This window comes from Molothrus aeneus, chromosome 18, assembly GCF_037042795.1.
Source record: "Molothrus aeneus isolate 106 chromosome 18, BPBGC_Maene_1.0, whole genome shotgun sequence".
Taxonomy (NCBI): Eukaryota; Metazoa; Chordata; class Aves; order Passeriformes; family Icteridae; genus Molothrus; species Molothrus aeneus.
The window spans coordinates 2,077,855-2,104,033 of NC_089663.1; the positions used below are offsets into that span (position 1 = coordinate 2,077,855).

The 26,179-nt window shown below is 44.6% G+C and overlaps 1 protein-coding gene across 1 annotated transcript in view; it reads right to left on the reverse strand.

The window, feature by feature from the left end:
• FBXW8 (F-box and WD repeat domain containing 8) overlaps nt 1-26,179 on the reverse strand; it is a 60,968-nt gene that overhangs the window by 22,398 nt on the left and 12,391 nt on the right. The window contains exons 5-7 of the mRNA XM_066562443.1: nt 11,166-11,323; nt 3,374-3,570; nt 2,309-2,518 (exon numbers count right to left, since the gene is read on the reverse strand). Coding sequence (XP_066418540.1) covers nt 2,309-2,518; nt 3,374-3,570; nt 11,166-11,323 — 565 coding nt within the window. The remainder of the gene's footprint in view (nt 1-2,308; nt 2,519-3,373; nt 3,571-11,165; nt 11,324-26,179) is intronic.

Below are 26,179 nucleotides of genomic sequence, written 5' to 3' on the forward strand. Positions count from 1 at the left end.
ATAGAAGAAAGATTTCATCAGAAGGTTTGCAAAGAAGGGAAAAGAATGATAACAAAAGCTTGTGTCCGACTGAGAGTCCAAGACAGCTGGGCTGTGATTGGCCATTAATTAGAAACATCCAACATGGACCAATCCCAGATGCACCTGTTACATTCCACAGCAGCAGATAATTATTATTTACATTTTGTTCCTGAGGCCTCTCAGCTTCTCAGGAGAAAAATTCCTAAGGAAAGGATTTTTCATAAAACATGTCTGTGACAATGTCCAGCTTTGCTGAGCGTCATTTGGACCTGGGGAAGTTTCTTGTAAGGACCCAGGACATTCCTCTGGCTGCCCTGGGTGATTTGAGACCCTGGCAAGGGCTCAGAGACCTTGGCACAGAGTCACAAACACCTGTGCCTTCCATTTTAACCCATGGAAACAATTACCAACTTTGTGTGAGGAGTTACAAGCCACAAGAGTTTGAGTAGAATGATGGTGAATTTGTCACAGGGTGAAAAAGTAGAATTTTGGGGATTTAGAATGGGGGTTCAAGAGGCAAGATGGAGGAATCTGGGTGTGTCCTGTCCTTCTTCTCCTTCTTCTTGTCCTCCATCTTCTGCTGTGATGGTGACACTTTTGGATTGGTTTAGAGTAGAGACAGACTGTCTAACATAGGTGATAGGTATTGGAAAATTATTGTAAATAAAGTACATGTAGTTTGTAGTATAAAAAGCCAACACCACCCCAAGGGCAGGGACTGTGCCACAACCCAACCTGCTGGACAGAGAAAGAATGTAACAGATAAGAGAAAATAACAACCTTGAAAAGCAGAACCCAGGAATCTCAACTTCTTTGGTCATGGGGCTGGGAAAAAAGAGACTTTCTAACACCTCAGGGGTCATCTCAACCACAGAAACCTGAGAGTTTCTCTGTTCTTTACGAGGCACAAAAGTGATCACTGGGGTAATGCCCCCAAATGAGGCAATTTCACCTCCTGCCCTCTCACCTCTGGAGGGAAAAGAGCGGAGTTAGGACAGCAGAGGAATGAATAAAGACAGCACAACTCGCAGCATCTCAGCCCCCCAGGTATTTATGGGGGGTTTATGGGGGATGAGATGCAGCTGAACACATTTATCCCTTACAGAGGAAGCCCTAAATAAAGCTTTCCCATTCCAGTCACTTGCCCAGGGAAATCCTGCATTTTTACACTCCAGATCACACTGGTCTGCAGTGGGTGCTCCACTCCTGCTCCTTCCCTCACTGCTGACAGCCCCAGTGTAACACAAAAATGGAATTAAACCAGGGACTGGAAAAGGGAGGCAAGGTGCAGGAAAGGGACAGGAACTCTTCCCAAGGCATCTGGAAACACCAAAATCCCCTCACAGTTTGGTCAAATACTCAAGAGCACAGCACAAAAAGCAGCCTCCTCCTCAGGGCGCTCATTTGCCTGACACTGCTCAGGATCCCTCACAAGAGAGGCTGAGGGATGGTTTGGGATTTTGGGTTGGTTACTGGGGTTTTTAGGTGGGATTTTTGAGATGAGTTCCCCCTGATGCCATTGATGCAGCACAGACTGAGCTCCTTGCTGAGGAGCAGAGGGTGCAAGGGAACCCAGCTGGCTGAATGTCAGATTATGCTTTCTTCTGACCTAGAGATGGGGCAACTGAGAGGTGTTTTAAAAACTTCTATTCTATTTTTAGTCTCTTGTGAAGGGTGAGACAATACAGATATTATAATTTACACTACCACAATTAGAAGCTAATTATTTCTTAATTACAATATAGTATAAGTGGTTTTTGACTTATTAATTTTTACCACACTATGCTGTAAATCTTAAAACTAATCATCTAAAATTACTCTTCATAAATCTTACTACAATATATGTTTCATAACTCTATTTCCCTAAAGTATCTAATCTTATTTATAAAACCATCCTTTGAAACTTGTTTCTAGTTCTATTTCTCTATTTTCTCTTTCTCTATTTCTCTATTGTTGAGAGAGAAATAGTTCTATTTCTCTCTCAACAATATCTATCTTATTCCATAGTACTTCTAAGTCTATATTTCCTATATCAAAGTTTACATACAGATACATACTGTGTAAACCTTGTGTCAAACTTCAAAAATTCTCTACAAATTCATTTCCCACAGCTAAACAGTAATCCCTCACTTCAGCCCACAGAAGAACACAAAGCAGCATCAGATTATTGCATTGAATTTTCTCTCTACTCTCAAAAGCTGGAGAGCAGGGAAAGAAGTCCTCAGCATGAACTCTTTTCTCCTTAATTACAAGGTATAAAAATCTTCTCAGAAAATAATGACAATACCTGGTTGGGCTCATTCAATAACCAGCCAAAGGTTTTGATGCCAAAGGCAGCCTCGTGAGCAGCCACGTCGAGGCAGGTGACAGGCTGGCCATAGACTGAGTGCAGAATCCTGCCAGGAGCTTCTGCTTTCAGGAGATAGACAATGTCCTCTGCAGCTGCCACTGCCACAGGGCTCCCCCTCACATCTGGAACCAGATTAAGGAAGTTGACCTGAAAAGAGCAGACTTTTTATTTTATTTTTTATTTTAATTTATTTTAATACAGTTAAAAATTCTTTTGCATGTGCTGAACTGAACAAACTAGTCGTGTGTGTCCTGAATCACCTCAGCTATGGATTAATTCCACACAAAGACCAAGCATCAAGCTTATTTCTGAACTACAAGACTGACTGAGCTTTGGAGGGGGGATTAATCAGGAGTGGTTTAAATCACTTCACACCCTTTAACTACACAACTTCCTCCTACAGGAGAGAGGCTGCAAGACTCAATTATTCCCACACACTTCCTTCCCCTTTCAAACAAATGCTGATACTCTGAGACAAAACAAAACTTCAGAAAATGAGTTTTAATTACAACTCTCAAAACTTCAGTGACAGAAGGTGCAACCTAAAGAAGCTGCATGAGTAGTTACAGCTTCACAAGTGACACTATTAGGCTGCCTGCAATATCCTGCCTCAGAATTAATCAGATAGTGTGGATCTGGAATGAGACCTGGAGTTTCAGCTCCAATTCTATGCGAGAAAACTGATTTACAAAATGAGCCAGCTTAGTTTACTGTTGACAAAAAAAAGAAAAAAAACAAAAACAAAAAACAAAAACCCCAGCCAACCTCCTGCACCATATGGACTTGTGTTCATTTGCACTCCTAGCTCAAGCCAGCAGTTCACCCTTGCTCTTCAGGGATGGAAGACTCACCCTGAACCTGCTCCAAAGTCAGAGCCTCGAGCCGCTACCGCCCTGATCTAGCTCAGGCTGTAAGACTTTTATAAGAACCATCCCAACCCTACCAACATCAATTAGTGGATCAGGAGCTCCTGTAAGGAAGCAGAGCAGCCTGGAGACTCACCAGTTTCTGGATTTCAAAGGTTCCTGGGGTTTGCCAGAATCCTCTGTCGTCGGGGCTCTCCAGCCTGACCTGGAAGCCGGAGGCCGTGGCCACGGCGGCGCCGCCCGGGGCCAGCGCCAGCGCCTGGAGGTGCTGGTTGTGCTGGAAGTGATGGATGGGCTCCTGGCCCAGCAGCAGGCTCCAAACACTGACAGTGCCTGCACAGGAGAAATGGGGTTAGCTCAGCTCTGACACAACCTTCAACGAGCCTTTAAACAGCTGCAAGTGGAGCTGGTGCAACAAAGGAACACACGGGGGAGAGATGGGGGCAGGACGGCTGAACTTCAGGATGCTCTGGTTCCTCTGGCCATGGGTGCACAGGAGAATTTATGTGCTCTGGCCTGAAGCTGAGGGAGGGGATGTATAGATGGGATATTGGGAATCAGGAATTGTTCCCTGGCAGGGTGGGCAGGCCCTGGCACAGGTGCCCAGAGCAGCTGGGGCTGCCCCTGGATCCCTGGCAGTGCCCAAGGCCAGGCTGGACACTGGGGCTGGGAGCAGCCTGGGACAGTGGGAGGTGTCCCTGCCATGGCAGGGGTGGCACTGGATGTGCTTTAAGGTCCCTTCCAACCCAAGCCCATCTGTGATTCTGTGATTCCAGGTTCTATTTGCTCTGTACATAATTCCTAATTTCTGTCCAATAACATTAGCAGCTACCTTGAGGAAGACTCTTTGACTTCTCTCACATTTCCATGTTTGGAGATGCAAACAGACACCTGAAATTTTGTTCTATTATAGAGAGGCTCTCAATTACCCCAAAACCAGTGAGGAAGAGCCCACACTCCAATTTTAAGTCACTTTGCTGCATGGTCACAGAATCACAGAATATCATGAGCTGGAAGGGACCCCCAGGATCATCCAGTCCCAGCCCTGTCCCTGCCCAGACCCCCAACAATCCCACCCTGTCCATCCCTGGCAGTGCTGCCCAAAGGCTCCTGGAGCTCTGGCAGCCTCGGGGCTGTGCCCATTCCCTGGGCAGCCTGGGCAGTGCCAGCACCCTCTGGGGGAAGAACCCTGCCCTGATCTCCACCTAAACCTCCCAGCACAGCTCCAGCCCTGGGTCCTGTCCCTGGTCAACACAGAGAAAAGCTAAAGAATACAAATCCTAATGACAATGGAGTGTAAGTCAAAAGAAAACATACTTGTAATTGCATTTTTGCCAGCCTGGCTCCCCAGTTCTCTATTTAAAAGCATCATAATCTGAGTAAGAGCAACCTGAGGCAATCAGGAGGGAACCAGAAGGGAATTGGAGCCTTCTGGGCCACCTTTGCACTGAATTGAGAAGCAATCTTCCAGCGTGACAGGCAGGGCTGGAGAAGGCTCCCTTGCAGAGGAGCACGTTAATGATGAAATGATTAATGGCAGCTCTTCCTTCAGAAGGAGACATAAAAGCCCTGACAGACAGCTGTGGATGGGCACCACTGCCAGTTTGCAAACACTCCTCCCCAGTCCCAGAGGAGGTGAAGCAAGAGTGTGGTAATGAAACTGCACATAGTGAAATGGTAGCTAAATGAGTTTAAATTGATTTATGGTAGCTTTTGTAAAGATTATTTGGTATCTGGAAAGTGCTACCCATGTGAAATAATGCAGATAATCCTTAAGATCCCTGTCTAATGGCACTCCCACTGAATATTTATATTCCTCACCGTGGGAATGAGTACCATAATGGGGACCATTTTTGTTTTATTAGGGATGAATATTTAAATTAATCTGCTATTTGCCTAAACAATTAGCCGCCTCTGTTTGTTTACACAAAGCCAAAACTGCAATTAGGCTTCCATCAGAAAGATCAGTCCCGACTAAAACTGTCCCGACGGAGCCGTAAGGGCTCCGAGCAGAACTTCCCAAAATGACTTCTTAGCATAATGGTAATTATGTTAATTGCTTGAAAGGTAAATAACTGCTGAACTGGGTTTGCAAAACAGACTGGTTGCACACAGTTTCAACCCAGTTAACAAATCCAAGTGGGCAGCACAGGCTGCAGCCCCTCTGCAGGGCTGAGCTGGGGCTGCTCCTCCCCAAGGCAAAGGGATGGGGAGGCCTCACCTCCAGGAGAGATGATTTGGCCAGGAAAAACCCCATCAGTGATAAAGTGCTATCAGACACAGGGAGTCAGAACTGGACTTTTGTGTCAGAGCATGGATTTGGCTGCCAGACTCCTCTAATTTTCTCAATTTTTGTTCAGCAGAAAATGTATCTCAATTAAATATCAGGTTGATGAAGGGGAAAAAGAAGGCTGATTTGCTTTCAGTGAAAGCTTTTGTTTGCACATCTCTGTGATGAACATTCCACTGGGTTTAACAGTGACTAAATGGATGAAAGTTCTGGGAAAAAGAATAAAATATTCTGACCACAGGAGCAAACTGAGAAACCCAGAGCTCAGGGTTCTGCTCTCTAATTTTGGGCAACGAGGCACTAATTATTATTATTATTATTATTATTATTATTATTATTATTATTATTATTATTATTATTATTATTATTATTATTATTATTATTATTATTATTACTACTACTATTATTACTATTATTACTATTATTATTACTATTATTGTTGTTATTGCATCTCAAACATGACAAAATCTGTCCAAAAGAAAAGATTTTAACCAGGCAAACACAGAGTGTACAAACACAGATATGTGCATTGTATTGCCCATATAATGATACATGATACGGGCAAAACATTCCTGGAAATCTTAAAAAAAAAAGTGACTTGTAAGGTCACAAATTCACAAGTGATGAAGGAGCACAAAGTAAAGAGTAACCTGGAGAGTTCAAAGAATATCCTGAATTGGAAAGGATCCACAAGGATCAGGACAGAAGGAAAACAGAAAAAGTAAACACTCCAGTGGATTTATAAATAGGTAAAGCTGCTACGAGGGCTGAAAGTGCTGCTCAGAATATTCTGCACTTCACTGCAGAAACAACAAAAGGTATTTATGGGTGTGCAAGTCCTTGCAGCAGTCAATCACGTTTGGGTAAGAGCAAAAAATCCCACAGCATTCCAGTTCAGGTTATTAGTGTGGCACTAAAAAAAATCAGGCAAAGATTTAGCAGTGCAGATGAGATCACTGCTCTCCACAGTCTGTCTTCCTGCCTCCAGCACTGCCCAGCACCTCATTTCCACAGCAATTCCTCTGCTGAGGTGAAGTTAAGGTTGCAGCCATATGTTATCTTTGTTATTTTTTATAATACTGAAACCTTACTGTTAGAAGGTGACAAAATGAAAATTATAAGCAGTGGTTTCACAGCACGCTAAAATCTGCACCATAATTGTGATTATTCCAACTGAATTCTAACAGTAACTCCCCAAAATTATCTAAATTATGAGCAAGCTGGAAAGTCATCTTGGCTCATGAAAAGAAGTGCAAGAAGCTGCTGCTGCTGGTAGTGTAATGCTGATATTCAATGTGACAATCACTGCACCAGCCTCGTTTATCACTTTGCCCCAGATTTAACAAAAAATTCAACTCCCAACCCATATATTTCTGAATTGTGGCCTGATGAAAGGTCCATTTACTGCCATTGACTCCAGACTGGAAAGTACTTGGATAGAACATTGAGCAGGAGGCTGCAGTGCCTCAGAGTGCAGTGCTGATCCTGACTGAACTCCACATTTTGGGAGCATCACCAGCCCTGCACCGCTCTTGCTGTGTCAAAGGTGGGAGGCTGGAGGCTCCTCTCTCTCCACCAGCAGTGCTGGCAGCACAAAAGACATCCTGCAAAAGCAGCTGTTACATCTGTTTTCACACAGGTTTTTCCCTGCTATTACAGGCAATGCATTTGCTACAAAATTAAACAAACCCAAGTATCTTTTTTTCCTTTAAAATCCCCTAATCCTCCGACAGGGCAAGGCAGCACAACCACAGAGCAAACAGTGTTAAATCTCATTTGTAAATATTATGCTGGCTGTGCCTGGCAGTGTCACAGAGCCTGTCTGAGCCCCTCCTGAGCTGGGCACAGCTGGCACTGCCCACCTGAGCTGCCTGTTTGGGGAGCTTGGATGTGGGTATGGAAGATCCCAGCTCAGATCCTAAAGACCCTTTGCTCAGATCCTAAAGACCCTGGCATTTGCATCAGCTCTTCCACATTAAAACCAGCATTTGCTGTCAGCTGGTGGCTGCTGCCAGCTTTGGAAGAGGTGTAAAGCAATCTATATGTGCATTATCTGAAAAAAAAAATTTTAAACCCCAGAATTTTGTCTGTGCTGGAGCAGGGAATCCAAACGTGCTCATGGTTTACAAGCTCATTCCCTTCAGCTTCTAAACACAACAGCCTGGGAAGGCCAGAAGGTGCTGAATTCACATCATCTCCATGGTGCTTGTCCTGTTTCAGAGCTGTGGTCTTGCCACCTTGATTTAAACAAAATAAAACTCTATTTCACCTTTTGAAAACCCTTGGACTTGATGATCCTTGTGGGTCCCTTCCAGCTCAGGCTACTCTGTGATTTTCCACAGCTTCCATACAGGTAGGGTTTTTTTGCTTCAAAGTGAGAATATGAATTTATTTCCTTATAATTTTCAGCTATATCATATCTCTATGAAGTACAACCAATATAAGAAAAGTATGGGTGGAAATGAGCACCAGCCTGAAGTATCAAAACTTGTTGCTGTGAATTATAGAGTTTTTCCCAAAAACATTTCTAGTTGTATATTAGTAAACACTAATTTAACCTTAGTAGATACTTGGAAGTTCATTAACCAACATTTTACATTTAATTTTCACTTCCAGCAGGTCCTGAGGGTACAAAGAGTGAGAGATCAGACCTAAGTGGCAAGAGCCTTTCCCTCACACTACCATTACCACACCAGTTCCCACCAAATGTTCCCAGATTTTACCTCCACCATCCCTCTTCCAGGGATTTCCACACAACAACATCCCTGGACAGTCCCTAAGAGAAGGCACAGACCCTGTTTCCCTCCCAGTGTGGGGAATGGGATGGGAAATCACACTTCACTCACCCAGACCAAGAGATCTGCACCCACAGCCACCAATGGGAATAAACATTGCAGCCCCTGCTCCTGCAGTTTTCTTCTGACATTTTTTCATTCACTCCAGCCAGCCTGGAATGCTCCTGCTCTCTTAGAGCACGTCCTGGCATTTAGGGACACCAAACCCATCACTCTACAAAGAGGGTACAGAAGGGACAACACCCCCAGGCATCCGAAAGGACAAGGGCACAGAAATCCAAAAAGCAGCACTGCCAAAATTCCCCTCCTGGAGGCTGCAGCAGGCAGGAGCACCTCTGATCCCTGCAGCAACCACCCTCCCGTGCTTCCCCTGCAGCTTGGGAAGGCCACCAGCTCCTCACAGTGGGCCTGAGGGGGTACAAGCAGGGCAGCAGGGCCATGTTCCCCACCGTGCCTGCAGCAGGGTGGCCATGGCATTTAAAGGACAGCAGGAAAAAGTTCTGTTCTCCTGTTGCTGCACATTGTTTGCCAGTCAAACCATGCAACTCCAGAGCGCAGGGGGGAGAGGCATGGCTGAAGCAGACTGCTGTTTCCCAAAAGCTGTGGCTCCCAGCCAAAGGCAGGCAAGCATGGAGCAGATGGAGTCCTGGCAAGGCCTCTCCTGTCCCTGCATTAGCAGCATCTGCTCATTACCCAGAACCCTCGCCTGCTTTATCTAATGCTCCAGGAAAAGCATTTTGATTTGATTCATTTCAGTTCGGTAACGTGCAACACAATTAGTGGTAAAATCAAACTGGAGCACTGCCAGTGCTGACAATAGGAAACAAGGCAGAAGAAATATGAGGCCAGTGGGTTGGAATTCAAAAATCACAACTGTGGCTCGAGTTGCCAAGTCCCGTTGCCCCAGGTGTACATCCAGTGCCCCCACTGAGCGCTGGCACGGGCACAGGGAACTTCATTTGCTCCTCATCCACTCCTCCCTCCTCTCCCTGTCCCTGCAGCCCGAGGCTGGCACCATCAGGAATCACAATCCCACTTTCCTCCAGGGCCACCATGGAGTGTCAACCCACTTCGGACAGAGCATCCCAGGAGGACATCCCTGTGTCCTTGGTGCGCCTGGGGAAGGAGCTGAGGAGCAGAGCAGGGCAGGCAGTGCCTGCCAGCCCTTCCCTGGGATGGGGAAGCAGGGCCAGCACCACGGGAGCCCTGCGGGACCGGGAGCAGCCGATGGTGTCGGGGCCAGCCAGGGATTCGCCAGGGAAGTCTAGACTGCCTGACAGCACCACCTCCAACACGAGCAGATGGTTCCTCTGGGTTAGTCAAACTTACAAACAAAGAGGAAAGGGAGCTGGAAAAGTACAACAAAGAACAATCAAACACATTATCTTCAAAGCCGTCCGCTCCCTCCCCAAAATTTAAAATAACTCTCTCCAGCAAACTGTAAATATGTGCTTTCGGCTTGCAGTTAGTAAACACTGCTAAAATGGGTCTTTTTATTTCCCTATTCCCATAGAAACTAATCTATTCTGACCAAGGCTTCTCAAATCAGAGTAACTGCCATATCACAGAGCCTATTAAAATCTCTACCCAAAAGAATAAAAGACGCCGAGCTTTATGCAAACTAGTTCAGTCACAGCACTGACAGCAAGGGATATGACAGGCAAAAAAACCCAGACAAATTATTAGATTAGTCAGTGGGAAACTGGAAAACAAACAAAAGACCCTCTGCTAGTCGTTGTTTGGAACACTGGAAAAAAAGCCAGCACTTAAACCTGCGTTATAATTTCCTATGACTCCAGTAAATAATAACAATTAACACCAGATTTGCTGGTGTCAGAAAATGTTGCCTATTAACAATTTTTACCCACAGAAAACCATCCTGGCATGATCCAAGCTAGAAAAACAGCTAAGGATGCTGAGAATCTTAAAACACATAAAGCATTTAATTTACTTCTAAAATAAAAGTATGGATTAGGGATTGTGTTTGGATTATCCACCTTCTGTTTTGTTTTCACCTGTAGATACACCAGGATCAAAGACAGTAGGTGTACAAACCTCTCTAAACTTACAAATATTCTTTATTTATACCCAAGAGACATTTTAAGTATCAAATTTTACACTTTAAAGATGATGGGAGTTGGGTTCTCCCTGAGCCCCTCAGTTTAGGATCCCAGTCAGCCGGTACTGTCCAAACCTGACTTTTTTAATTGCTGTTCCCACATCCAGAAAATGTTGGTCTCTGGCCCTTGTTGTCCATTATAGAAACCCTCTAAGGATATTTAAAACAATGCACACAACCAGGATTTTATGAGGGTTTCACTAAATATTAGGTGAAAGCTTTCATTTCTTTAAATCCAAGTATATAACAACAACCCAGCACTGCAAACCAACACTTCAGTGCATCCACACACCACGCCAAGAGCGAGAGGGATGGGGATTAATCAGCCATCCAAGTTTACCACCATCCCCATAACAAAGCTCCACACTACCCCAAGGGAGTTTTGGCCAGAGGAGAAGGCTGGTGGAAGTATATTTAATATTTTTATAGCAAAACAAGTTATTTGCTTAAGATAGCTTGGCTGGACTACAGCCTGGCACTCAAGCTTTGTGCAGCAGCTCCAGTAGGAATTAAAGCTCAGCTTTAATGGGTGCTATGTTCCAATGCCTCCTAATGCATTTAGGGTTATTGGCCAACTTTCTCACATAAAAGCAAGCGTGTGCGTGTGTGTGGATACACAGGATTACAGACACACAAAAAGCTGAGCACAGCTGCTTCATTTTTGTAAAGCCTTTTCTTTTTTTTTGCTGTTGTTTTAATAGGGAGGAGAGTTGTGCTTGCTCACCGTCCTCGTGGGCAGCCACGGCCAGGGAGCTGTTGATCCTCACAAAGGAGACGTGTGGCAGGGCTCCAGCCCCTCCAGGGCCTGGCACTGCTGCCAGCACAGGGGCTCTGTAGTCCCAGGTGCGGGTGTCCCACAGCTTCACCTCCCCTGAGCTGTACCTGCAAAACAAGGGCAGACATCACCCACCTGGGAAATGAATAATAGAGAATTTTTACAACTTGATGGAAGGCTTAGGTAGAGAGATAAGAATTGTTTTCTCTTCTTCTCTCTGTGCTTCTCCAGGAAAAATATTAGGAGAGAAAATAATGTCTCTCTCTGTTCAGAGAATGTGAATGCCACAGCATAGTATGGATCTGTATGCAAACTGTGCACATAATCATAGTTATATAAAATTTGAAGGATTGCGTTGTATAAATTTGTCTGACCATTCAGAGTCCATCCAGAAACAAATAGAAAAAATCCTGGGAGAGAAAATGATGACTCTCTCTGTTCAGAGAATGTGAATGCCACAGCATAGTATGGAACTGTATGCAAACTGTGCACATAATCATAGTTACAAAGAACCTGAAGGATTGTGTTGTATAAATTTATCTGACCATTCAGAGTCCATCCACAAACAACTTCAAAAACTAAATAATTTCACAAATCAAATGAAAACAGAGGATAGATCATAGTTAGATGACTTGTTTAAAACATAGTTTTACACCTTAACTAAAAAAAACTTTACAAAATAATTGATTGTTACAGTGACAATGTTAGTGATAGTGCTTTGCACACTTCACTGTGCACAGTAAACAATAAACAAAGCCATCAAAGTTTTTTCTGTTTGAGAGAGAGGGGGAAATGTGGGAAATGGATTTGTAGAGTTCTCAAAGCCTGACAGAAGGCCCACACAGTGTGCATCTGTATGAAAACCTCGAGATAAGAAATGCTGACTTAGAAATGCCATGGAATAGGACAGACATTGCTGAGAGAGAAATGGAACTAGAAACAAGTTTAAAAGGATGAGCTCACAAATAAGACTGGATACTTTAGAGAAACAGAACTATGAAAGATGCATTGTGGTGGGACCCACAAGGTGTAATTTTAGATGTTTGGCTTTAAGGCATTTACAGCATGGTGTGGCAAAAGCTGATAGGCCAAGAAACACTTACAGTGTATTGCAGTTAGGAAACAGTTGGCTTCTGATTGTGATGGTGTGAATTATAACATCTGTATTGCCTCACCCTTCTCATGAGACTGAAAATGGAATAAAAGTTTTTAAAACACCTCTCAGCTGCCCCATTTCTGGGTCAGAAAAGGTCATAATCCAACACCAACAACCCCACAGCACCTGCAAGGAGGTGGCTGCAGCAGAAGGGAGGAAGGAACAAGGATGGGTTCAAACAGCTCCCAGACTGATCCTCCCCCAGCCCCCTGTGCACAAAACCATCAGCTTTGCCCATTTTAGTCCCATTTATTGAATGTGGCACCAAAGTCTACCAGGGCAGGCAGGCAAATTGAAATTGGAGCTACAAGGAATGGTGTGGCCAGCAGGAGCAGGGCAGTGAATCTGCACCCTGAGTGCTGTGTCCAGCCCTGGGGCCCTCAGTTTGGGAAGGACATTTAGGGGCTGGGGTGTGTCCAGAGAAGGGAAACAAGGCTGGTGAGGGGCTTGGAACACAAGTCCTGTGAGGAACTGTGAGTCCTGGGAGAGCTCCTGAGGGAGCTGGGGTTGTTTAGCATGGAAAAGGAAGGGTCAGGGGTGACCTTGTACAACCCCCTGACAGGAGGCTGTAGCCAGGGAGGGTTGGTCTCTTCTCCCAGGCAACAACTGACAGAACGAGAGGACACAAGTTGGGCCAGGGGAAGTTTAGACTGAACATCAGAAAAGAATTCTTCACTGAAAGAGAGACTGGGCACTGGAACTGTCTGCCAGAGAGGTGGTGTATCATTGTCACAGCTTTTAATGAAGGGATGGGACCACAGCTGGGCTAAGAAGGATTTATTGCTCAGACAAACATCAGTCTCAGAAGTCATGAGATTTTAGAGGAGCAAGCAATCAGCCACAGATCAAAATGGTCACAAGTTCCTTGTTACAAGACAATACAGAACTTTCTAGCCCAATGAATAGATGCCACAAGGTTTATTTTGCTTTTCTAACGTATCACCTCTACTTACTTCTACTTGCACTGAGGGTACTTTTGTCCAATAAGCTTCTGTCTCACAGGCACACAGATGCTTCTATTGTAACTTCTAAACTCTCAGCTTATTCTATACAACCTCACCCCTACATTATAAACCCTTCACCACCTTATCAGTGCAGTTTCTCACTTACTTAAGGCACATTCTTACAACTATAGAAACATAAGTTTATGATTTTTCTGCTTAATGTCTCTGTGTTGTATTTTTACATCAATCCAACCTTTTTCTAAGGCTGCAGATCAAACCCTTTAGTGTCTGTGGAAGTTTCTGTTTGTCTGATTCCCACAGTGGTGGAGTCACTGTCCTGAATGTGCCATGGTTCAGCTGATGAGGAGCTGCTGGGTCACATCACAGGCTGGACTTGATGTTCTCAAAGGACTTTTCCAATCCAGTTCATTCTGTGATTCTGTGACACACAACTGAGCTACCACAATCAGTATCCACTTTGCAACGAACACACAGGGAGAGCCAGGCTCAGGAGCAAAAAGGAAATCAGGAACAAGCTTAAATTACATCATGGCAAAAGTTCAAACTGGTTCTGTTCAGTCTTTCAAGATTTCTGATTGTGTTAAACCAGAGCATTTAACTATGACCATACAAGCATCCACCCAACCTGCTGCTCTTTATAGGAAGAAATTTCTTTTTATAGAAGAAATTTCTTGATGTCTCATCAACAGATCAATTTACCTACATCTCTGAAGACTAATTAATTAATTAATTGATTCAACTAAGTGTTGTCTTTAGAATTAAGGTTCCTTTTTTTGCAGCAGGCTCATTAAAATATCACAAAAACTGTAATTTAACATCAGCTTGTCAATGAAGAAATAAAGAAACAGAACTCAACTTTTCAGATAATATTGAATATATCTGAATGAAAGAAGGCTGTTACAAAGCAGACAATGGATAAACTGCCCTGGGCCATCTATGACCACACAAAAGACTATTAAAAGAAAATAAAAAGCACAGAAAAAGCAGAGAAGCTTCTACAACTGGTCAAAGACCACAGTTCTATAATTATTTAAGGCCAGTTTTGACAAAACTGTGATAATTAACACTGTCAGATGTCTTCCTGTGGCATAGCTGACACTTGGTATTGTTCTGGAAAATCAAACATGCTTCTTGCTCTGTCACCTTTGTTGTTATATCCTGACTTTTTTGGGGAAAAGTATTATGGAAGAGTGATTCTTACCAGCCTCAGAGGTCTGGTGGTTGGGAATCTGGCTGTGCTTATGAGGAAAAAACCAGTTAATTACAAGAAAAAGAAGGAAAGGAAGGTTTAGGAGATGTGGAAGTTGCACTCAGGTTTCCCATTCTCTGGGCAGTGCCATGTCCAGGGCTCCTGGAACTGGGAACAGATCCCTCCCCATCTCCTGGTGAAAAGGCTCCAATTTACAGAAGCAATTAAAGTGCCCAGGGGGGTGGTGAAATCTGTCAGGCAGAGAGAGATGCACGTGAATTGATCAGGAAGAGAGGGAAGCCTGTCCTTGTCACCTGCCTCCTCTGCTGTGCCTTACAGGGGAGCACCAGGGAAATGAGAACAAGGTGGGACACTTCTCCCTTTCCCTCCCTCTGCAAACAAGGCCCAAACCCCTCTGAATCCTGCTTTCATTTCCAATTTTACAGCAGCACAATCTAACAACAACATGCCAAGAAAGAAACTTCCCCAAAGCAAAATGTTTCACGTTGGATTGGACACAGACCACAGATCAGATCACGACAAATCTCCTCAGTTTGCAAAACTGCAAAGGGCTCATTTTGCTTCAAAATCTGGATATAAACCACAAGAGGACAGGTGATTACACAGATCTGCTGCAGGCCCCTTCAACAAGAGGCACTCAATGTTTTGGAAGCATTTTAATTTTGAAGTGATTTTTGCTTCCTTACGCTAGGGTTGGTTGGGGTCGTGTTTTTGAGCGTCTCCTGACTGCCAAGAGCAGCAGATTCCTCCCAAGGGAAGCCAAAATTCTCTTGTCACTGAAAAGTGAGTTCCAGGGGAGACACAGAACACTGGTAGACTGGACAGAACTCAGTGACAGAGTATTTGTTTTAATCTCTAAATAAACAAGGAAGAACAGCATCTCCTCCTAGTGTAGCTCTCACACAGTCCAGGCTGGAGATGTAAAAACAAAGACTGAGAGAAGGAGAAAATGGCAGGAGAAGAGGAGAGACCCAGGGCTGGATAATTCTCAGGGCACCTGCATCTGGTTTCCCTACACAGCTTGGAACACAAGGGATCCACCAAAAACAACAATGCATTGACTGCAATCCTGGAATTGAAGAAACAACACCACAGAACCACAGTAAATCCTTAAATTAATTTTATCTCAGAATTAAATCAAGTCAAAATTTAGCTTGAACCATTCTTTGCTCATGAAGAACCACCTGAACCACCTCTGAGCCAAGCACCACCAAACACTTCTGGCCATTGGTTTGAAATCAAGTTGATGATGAAATAAATTCTGATGTGCCTGTGCTGGGACCTGCTTGGCAGGGCCTGCACCAGCCCACCCTGCAGCCTCCTCCTCCTCTTCCTCCTCCACTCCCTGGTGGATCAGCTCATGCTGGAGACTCCCATTCCTGTGCCATAGAGGCACAGCCCCTGCCAGGACCTGCAGGACACCAAGGTTTGTCCCCAGAGGGCTCTGACACTGCCCAGCAATCCCTGAGAGCATCCTGTGCTCCTCAGTGACACAAACCAGGAGATTCCACGTGCCAGGATAACCCTGCAAGAGCCCACCAAAGCTCCCCCATGGCTGTCCAGAAATCCCAGCAGTGCCAGCACAGGAAAAGTTCCTCAGGAAGGTTCCCAAGGCTTCCTGTATCCCTCCTCCCCCTTTTCTCACCATTCCCATCCTTCCCAGGGCAGTCCCACAGAGCAGAGCTGAAGGATTGGGAGAGATGTTCCACAAGAACGTGGTGGGATCATGAGTGGAGCTGCAGGTCTGGGCAGGGAAGCACCCTGGGGAGATGGGAGAGAGAAACCAGCTCTGCCCATTTCCAGGGTGCACTGGGCCTGCACCAGGACTGAACTGGAAAAATTTCCAACACAGATGAATCCAATTCAGAAAGAAAAAAAATTTTTATGCTGTTGTAAAGAGCACCACACTTTCAATTTGTAACCACAACAAAAGGCTTTTAAACTATTAAAGCACTGCCTTGCTGTAAAAAAAATAAAAAGGCTGCTTTATTGCAGATAATTGGCAAATCTGCCCTATCAACAGAACTGGCTGGAGAGAGGGACACACTGCACTGCTTCTAGATAATTTCAAGATTTCTATTCATTTCCCACCACAACTTTCACATTTTGCCCTGAAAATTTCATTTGGATCACTCCATGAAATAACCCCAGATCCAAGTCCTGCCCAAGAACAAGCCCAGCACTCCAAACCCTCTCAGTTACTGAATTTTCTACCAAGATGGCAATGAAATGCCCACTCAGCTTCCTGCTGGAGTGAAAATAAAACCTAAACCAACTCAAAACTCCCTTCCTGTCTAATACAGCAATGATCCCATCCTGTTTGCTCTGACACCATGAGCCTTCAGCTGCTGCTGCTTTCCCTGATGGGTGCCACGAGCTGATGAGTGCACTGCAGGTAAATCCTCCAACAGCTGACACCACTGAGCACACCCAACAATCCAACCCCAAACCCTAAACCAACCCACATTACAGACCTCACCTGCTTCATTTCATTTAGAAAGGCTGTCCAAAGTCTTGCTCTCCTGAGCACAACGGGGAGCAACAAGAAGCCTGTTGCTCACAAGGCAAATTTTCCCCTCTCCTGATAGCCCTTCCCTGATTCCTTCCACCACACCACACCTGGCTCCCAGCTCTCTCTACTCACAGACACATTTTTCCTTCTCTGATGTTCAACAGAGCCTCTCCACACAAATAACTCAGCTTCTTTGATGGACTCACATTCCACTTTGCCCTTTGGAATATTTCAGTATAGACACATGAGAAGCAGCAGCAGAGGAGAGACAAGCTGTATTTTTCTAAATATACTTCTCCTCAACAAGCCCATTCTGTAATTCTGGCCAGATATGGATCTACATGTAAAAATTAGCCTGGATATTCAGCTTAAGCTTTACAAAGATGCATCAAAACCTTGCTGAAATGAAGCAACAATAGCTAGAATGCATATGGCATAGAAAAACTGGAGAAAATTAAATTAATATACAATAAAAATACCTACTCACTAACCAAAAGCATTGTGACTACTTTTTAGTGGCAGTAATGAGAAGGACATTTTGCTCATGCTCTCCCACATGAGTGAAAGCAGAAGGAGCTGGGGTTAAAAGCTGCTGCTGCCCCACGATGAATGTCTGGGAAGCAGGTGGTGGAGTGCAGAGCACATGTGGGAGGAAGCAGAGCTGGAGGCTGGCACAGCTCTAATGAAGTGGTGCTGAAGAGGCAGACGATTTCATAAGGAGAAAAACATCAGGAAACTGGTCAAAACACAGAATCTCATCTGAAAAAGCTCCACTGTGCTGGATAGCAATAGCCAGAACAAATTTGGGGAAGAGGAGGAGGGGGAGGCTGATCCCTCTCCAGAGCCCCAGATGTCTTTATGGTTGCCTAATGACAATTATACTCAACCAATTAAGACACTGCTATCACAGTTGCATTGTTAGTAAGGCTTTGGCCCTGAGTGTTGATGGCTGTCTAATTAGTGTTTGTGCAAAGTACAACTGCAACTAATATATAAACTGACAAATACACAAAAGAAAAACTGTTAACAGGAACATTTTCCAAACATTTGAGACTCTGCTCATTCAGTCCATGGCAGCAGCAAAGACAAACTGCTTTCCTTCATGGCTGGGGTACTGCTGGCACTGCAGAATTTCACTTCAAAGCCCAGGGTCAACAGGGCCCTTGCTGGGTTTCTGTTCAGACAGGATGCTGGTGCCACTCACTTTTGGTGCTGCCTCGAGCACACCCCTCCAGGGCAAGGCTTGCTGCACCAAACTGGGCTGGTCATCAAATACTTCTGATAAAACCCACCAGAAACCAGCTTACATTTTCCATATTTTCTCTAAAGAGTCTGTAGGAAGGAAAAGGAAGGAGAAAGAACCCCCTTTGTTTCACAGTCAGGTCTGATTTCCAGAAGGCAAAGTCTGTTCAGATTCCAGATACCTGCGGTGATCAACAAACCAAAAAAAAAAAAAACCCCAACAACTTTGTTTCAGGCAGTCAGTGACCATCTGTTAATACTCAAAAGATCTTATTATGAAGTCCTTACAATGTCAGTGCATTTTATTGAAGTCAGTAGGAATTTTGCTGCAGTAACAGTCTCTGTTTAAGCAGATGCCTGTTGATAAGCAACTAAAATAATGAGTATTTTGCATTGTCTTGCTCCAACAAGCACCTCAGAGCTTTCATCCTTATTCCACCAAAAGCAACTCTCCAGTCCTTCCTGTGTCTAATTAAGGTATCAGCCAGTGCCCCCTTCAGCAGGCTCAAGAATAAGGCCCAATTAAAGATGCAAACTCAAGCCCAAACACTTTCAAATTGGTTCAGATTGACCCTGAGCTCCATCTTCTCTCCCAAGCTCAAGTGAGACAGTGACAGCTCAAAGTCCAATTTCAAAACACCTCCCCATCACAACCATGGCATGTTGGGAGGTACCTCAATCACAATGAAAAACACTGGAATTCAAGGGATTCTAGCACCTTCTTTGTGCTCCTCTGAAGTGAGGGATGAGTGATGGACTGCTCAGAAACATCTACCACAGGGTGAGGAGCCTCAAAGACTGGAAAAGGTAAAAGTTCCCCATTCTCCCTGCATTCTCATTCCCAGGTATTTGGGTCCATTGATTTTGACATCTCTAATCAAGAGGTAGCTTGGCTGAAAGATTCCTTAAGGAAGGGATTCAAGAAAAACTAATAGTAGCAGAAAAGAGCTACTTGACATGGCAGAAAGGAATATAAATAGAACACAAAGGCCAAAAATAAAACACAAATGGAACAGGGAAGAGAAAATTTTCAATTACATAGCAGAAAGCTACACCATAAAACACTAGGAAAAACAGATGGAGGTAAACCAAAACCAGAGTCTGAAACAATCCTAATGCTGCTAGAAGAATGCAGAGTAGAAAATTAATCTCCCTGATTTCATCCAAATGTACTTTTGGGTTGCTTGATATATGAGTGCAGCCATGAAAAATGTGACTAATGTGTCCCAAAATGGATCTGGAAGCACTTTCAGATTTAGCATGTAGGAAATCCATTCTGAGCATCCTCATGATCAGTTCCCAAACTCTTCTGCTGGGAACCCAACTTTCCAATTTACCAACCCACGCCCATCTGTGGACCCCTAACAAATATGGAGCTGCAGAGAGCTTCTACCTTCCTTTTAGGGCTTTGTTTAGGAAATTATCCCTCAAGAAAGTGGGTTAAGCTGCTGGAGTGTGTGGTTCTGAAGCTCAGCACTGTTATCTGTAACTAAATTAACATTTCACCATCCTCACTGCTTCTGCCTCACCTTCTATATTAAGTGCATGCAAATGTCATACCAAGGGAACAGAAACAAGCCAAAGGGTTGTACTGTAAGGAAAACATTTTAATGAACATTTATAAAAGCAGCAATTAGAAAAAGCCACACTGTTTCTAGTAATTTGATTTTTAAGGCAAAAAAATCTCCCATCCCCTCACTCAAGGTTCCAGTGGCTTGCATCAGCCCAGGCCCATTAATTAAAGCAGCTGCTCTACCAAGGAAACAAATTACTGTGGGTACAGGAGAAAAAAAAATCTTATCTTTTCCATAAGAATTCAGGAGGCATTATGATGCAATTTGGGAAGGCTCTGCTCCACCAGCCCTATCATGTCACAAAGGACAAAGCACAGATAAAACAGTGGCTCCAGTTGCAGACAGAGGTGAGAAAACAGCACTGGAGGATGCTGGAAATTGATCTGTTTGCTCTGCAAGGAACACAAACTGCAACATGCTGCAAGCAGCAGAGAGGAGGGGCAGCACCTGAGCTCCAGGCACTGATGGTGACAGCCCAAAGAGTAAAAATGAAATCTTCAACAAGTTGAGTAGAAAGAAGGATGGGTTTGTCTGGCCTTAGTAGAAAACCAGGATTTACAAGCTCAAAATTACTGCCTGTGCCTGCAAAACCCAGAGGCAAACCAAGAGCTCCAGGCAGGCTGGAAAAGCAGCTTCCAGAGAGTCAGATCAGGCTTCATAGGCAGCTGGGAGTGAAAAAACCCCCAAACCAACTCAAAACTCCCTTCCTGTTTAATACAACAATGATCCCATCCTGTTTGCTCTGTCACCAAGAGCCTTCAGCTGCTTTCCCCTATGGGTGCCATGAGCTGATGATGAGTGCAGTGCAGGTAAATCCTCCACCACCCAACAACCCAAGCCCACCCTGGGGTCCAGCTGAAAGGTTTTTTTCAGGAGCTGGCAGAAAAGGCAGCCTGGCTGTCACTAACACCACCTCACCTAAGGCCCTGCTCATCTGTCACCTGAACCCTCTGAACTCATGATGTCATTCCCCTGCTCAGGGTGAAAAGAGGAGTCCTGACACTGCTCTTTAACAATGATGAGAGTGAGTGAAGAGAGCACAAAAGGTCTGGGGAAGGTTGAAGAAAAAACCAATTATTTTCACCTTCTGCTTTGTTTGACATCTTGGCTCGCAGTCACTGAGAGGGGAGGGAGAAACTATGAAAGTTGTGGCATCATAGAAGTGAAATTTAGGCAATTAAACAAGGCAGGGGTTTATTCAGGCTGTTGGAAGTCTTCAGTTTGTTAACTTTGATTCATTTTCATTACTAATTAATATTTTGGTTTCCTCAGGTCTGCACACTGAATTAAGATGCAAGAGCTAATAATAAATACCTTGAGAATAACCCACAAGCCCTATAGCAAAAAATCCAAATTAGATGAGAGTTGACATGAAGTTTTAAAAAGTACAGAAAAGCTTTTTCAAGCCTTTCGGGCTAGTTTCACACATCATTATGAAACTAAAGAGAGTGGCAAGCCCAGCTTCTAAAAAGTCATTTGCAGGTCACCTTTGAGCAGGAGCAAAGTAGAGTGCAAGGTGAGGGAAGAGAACAAAGGAACTCACCATAAAGGAGCAGCTACTTGTGTGGAGATGTTGCTCAAAATGAGTTAAACTGAAAGGCCCAAATTGTTTGTGAGTGCTCCCATAATGAAGACAACTATATAAAATCATTTCAGTATTTAGGATGTCAGCATGAGAAATAAATGTCCAGATTCCCCATATAAACCACACAGGATATTTAGGAAGCTCTTCCTTAGCTTCTCATGGCCTTTATCAAGCATCACTTGGGGAAACATCACCTGTGCCAGGTGTGCCCCACCCTGAAAAGGGAGAAATGTGAATCTGTTGGTTTATCAAGGCAATCAGCAGATCAATCTCACCAGTCCTAACTCCTCAAATCTCAAGGAAAGCTGGCAGTACTTAGGGGGGAAGCAGGAAAACATCTGAAATTAAAATGTCAAGAGAAGCCAGGGCTGATTTCCCAGTCTGTAAGAGGTGCAGGGACTCCTCACAGCATCTGCTAAATCAGTTTGTGGCCAAGCTCTTCACTACCAGGCCACCACTCAGTCATGGAAAACTGAAGGAAAAAGAAAGAAAAAGATGATACTTTATAGTTCTGGGTCTTGGGAAGGGTGCTCTGACTCTGGTCTGACTCTTTTGTTTTATTTCAGAGCCATCACCAGCAGCAGTGAAGCCACCAGTGCTTTTTCTGCAAGCATTAAAAAATTAACACATCCCCCTCAAAGCCTGCCTGGTGTGGCTTTAGGGGTGAGCTGTGAGGTGAGACAGCACCAGCAGCACAAGGCAAGCTCACCCCAGAGCTCAAGAACAGCCACAGGTGAGTATTTCAGAGCCAGTCAGGAGCAACAGTCTCAGGATGTGCCATGGGATCCTCTGGAATGACAAGGTCAAACAAGGATCACATGCATGTTCTGAGACCACACTGTCCAGGAAGACCCAACCTCTGAGAAAAAGGTAGCAAAAGAAAAAAAGGTAGCAGAAAAGTAGCAATTTTACTGTCTGAACAAGCATTTGCTTAAAAAAGCCCCATATAGATCCAGATTTTAGTAAGAGAAAGTGAAGCAATGCAGGCATTCTGCACACTAAATGACAGCATTAGGCACAGGGAGCCTCATCACCAGCAGGAATTTCTAAAAGCCAAGCAAGCAGCTATATAATTGCTTTAAGTAAGCTCTGACTTAGGGCTGAAACTCCATTTGAATGGGGGATGAGGGGGAGAACATCATCCCTTTAGAGAAGATCCTTCGAGACATGTAACTGTAGAAAGGCTGGCAAATCCAGCATTGATTGGGAGTGAGGTAACCACAAACACCACTGGCTCAAATGAAAAGGGAGTCAGGGGCTGACCCAGAAAACAAGCCTGGTAACCACCGGGATGAAATTTTAATGACAAACACAAGAAGCTCTGCGTGCAGGCCAGATTGAATTATCTGATGTCAGGCAGCACAAAGGGGAGCTGCTCGCTGCCACCTCCGCTCCCAGCTCAGGTTGCACTCAATCAATCCCTGAAATTCTGCCATCTCCTGGCCTCAGCCTGGCCAGCAGCGTGGGGACAAGGGAGAGCGCATGGAATAGGAGCGTTTCTCTGGGTATTTCTGTGCCTTTGCTTCCTTCACAGATTAATAAAGAGCTGCTCTTGAACCAGCTCAAACTGTGCCTCTATAAATCACAGCTGCTGGTTTAAGTCACTCTGCCCACAACCTGTATAAATTCCCTTTCAGAAAGGTTAAAAAGCTCTACAGCAAGTAAAATAAAAATTGTTCCACTCTGCAGTGGAGTTTGAAGCAGGGCAGTGAAGATGACAAGATCACACCTAGCACAGCACAGGTTCAAACCAATCAGTGATTCCAGGCTTGCTCCAAGATTCCCAAACACACCAACCCCAGCATTCCTGCTCTCTCCAACCAGAACTCCTCTCAGCCCAACTAGAACTTCATCTTGCTGCTACCAGAAAAAGAGTTAAAGATGTTTCTATAAATACATCAGCAACAAAAGGACTGCTAAGGAGAATCTCCATTTTTATTGGATCAGGGAGAAACAGTGACAAAAGATGAGGAAAGGCTGAGGGAATTAAGGCCCTGTCCTCAGGGTACCCAGGCTGGAAAACAGGGGCAGGGAGCAGAATGCAGGCCCACGATTCAAGGGGAAATGGTTGGAATCCTGCTGCAGCCCTTGGGACCCACCCCAGGCTGCGGAGGGAGGGGGGCAGAGCTCACCCCAACACTTCCCACCCTTCCCAGCAGGGAGGAGGCCATGGACCCTCCTTTCCCAGGGGCAATCAGCGAGCTGAGCTCAGTGATGCCCATCTAGGAGCTGGGCTGGAAGGATGATCCAGGGAAATGCTGCCTGTTATGAGTAGAAAACTTGCCATTTTTTAAAAAGGTTGCAGAGTTCACAAGCTGGGCCAGTTGCTGCCAGGGTGGAGTTCTGTTTGTTGCTGTAATCACCTGTCATTTTTGTTAACTACTGTGACCACAGGGGTCTCAGGATGAGGGAAGAGACGAGGATCTGACTCCATGTTTCAGAAGGCTTGATTTATTATTTTATGATATATATTATATTAAAACTATACTAAAAGAATAGAAGAAAGGATTTCATCAGAAGGCCAGCTAAGAATAGAAAAAGAAGGAATGATAACAAAGGCTTGTGGCTCAGACTCTCTGTCCGAGCCAGCTGGGCTGTGATTGGCCATTAATTAGAAACATCCAACATGGGCCAATCCCAGATGCACCTGTTGCATTCCACAGCAGCAGATAACCATTGTTTACATTTTGTTCCTGAGGCCTCTCAGCTTCTCAGGAGGAAAAATCCTAAGGAAAGGATTTTTCATAAAAGATGTCTGTGACAAACTACCTGTTGTTGATGGTTGGGAATCCCCCTTTTGTCAGTGGCACCCTGCTGCTTCCTGGAGGATGGCAGCCGGATAGTGAAGAAGAGGGGACATCAGAGCTGGCATGCAAATGAAAAAGCCCCTCACCAAACCTAGCCAAAAACCCCTAAAAACAACGAGCCAACACGGTATTGACAGATCAAAGTGATGTCTAGTCATGAGGAACAGAATCCAATATCTGCTTAGACCCTTTTTACCCCTCACCCTAACCTAAAAAGATGTCGGCTGGACAAAGGACCTCGAATGTCAAATTGAAAAACTGGGAATCTCCTGATGCTCTCGTGAGGGTGGGAGCCCCAGCTCTGCCTGCAGACCAGTGGATGAAGCTGCACTCTTCCTCCTCCTCCTCCTCCTCCGTGCCATTCCTGGGAGCAGCGGCGGCGTGAGCGCGCCCGTCGGTTCTCCCCACCCGAGCTGATTTTTAATAAAGGCATTAGAAAGGAGAAAGATCTCCTGCCCTATTTATTTCACTGCCCTGTCAGCCTGACCTCAGTGCCAGGCAAAGTTCTGGCACAGAACATCAGCAGGGCCAAGTGCAGAGTCCTACCCTGGGCCACCACCACCCCAGGGAACGCTGGAGGCTGCACAAGGTGGACAAAGCTCTGGGGGTGCGGGTGACAGCAGCTGGTCACCAACCAGCCCAGGTGTGCAAGGGACCAAGGGCACCTGGGCTGTCCCAGGGCACAGCACTGGGCACTCCTGGGGCACCTCCAATCCTCTGCCCAGTTCTGGGCCCCTCAGGACAAAAAGGAGCTGGAGGGGCTGGAGTGTGCCCAGGGAAGGGGCTGGAGCACCAGGAGTGGCTGAGGGAATTATGATCAAAAAACCTGCTAAAAACTGAGCAGCCCTGAGCAGAAATAGAAAATATTTGGAATAGAAAATATTCTGAATAGAAAATCCTTGGTAAATGCCCCACAATTCTGGATTAGCAGCACCAGGCCTTGCAAACTCACACATTCAGACACTCAGGTCCCTCTGTAATCACTGATTATTCCCATGCAAAGCTGAGCACAGTGTTTGTGAAACAGGAGAGAGAATCATTAAATGTAACAGATAATTGATATTTATACTGAGAGGAGAATTGACTTTGTAAACCTCAGCTATTAAATTACTTCTTCAGCACTGAAAGAACACAACAGTTTGCTATTGATCACCAGATTCATTACACTTTTATGACAAATTTGAAAGCACAATGCCATTAAGTTCAATTTTATAAGCTGGGTGAGACAGGGGAGGGTTATGGTTGGATTTAAAAAATAAAAACACAGCAAACAACAAAACCCCAACAAATTCCTTGATATCTTAAATACTTACCAAATGCACATAAAGTATTTCTCTGCACAATTTGCTGACGCCCTCTGAAGTTTTAGTTATAACTTGAAGTCTCCCTTGTTTGATATTTACCATTTACCAACTTAAGAGACCAAGCAGAGTGAAGGACAAGCAGTAAACAGCAAAGGACATAACATAATTTTTGTGTTCTAATACTCTAAACCCTTCATTTACTAACCAGGTAAATTCAAACAGCTGAATTCTAATTTGCTCATGTTGTTTCATCAAACACATTCTCACAGCTTCATAAAGAGATAATTCATTTTTTAGAGAAATTACTGGGAAGTCATTTAAGTGAACATCATTTTTTCTAAAGGATACACACATCCAAATTTCCCTCAGTGGTCTCTTACCTGCTCACCTATTTTCAGGAATCTGAATTATTTAATTGTACCACACCCCTGATGTAAATTCACCAAGAGAATCAGGAGATACTGGAGGAACTGGAGAACCAATAATGAAAAATATGTGCAACTGTCAGGACCCAACTTCTCTGATACACCAAGCCAAAATATGGACTACTGGAGTTTAATATGCAGGATTCATAACCTTTGCCTATTAATACTTCAGAAATGTAATTT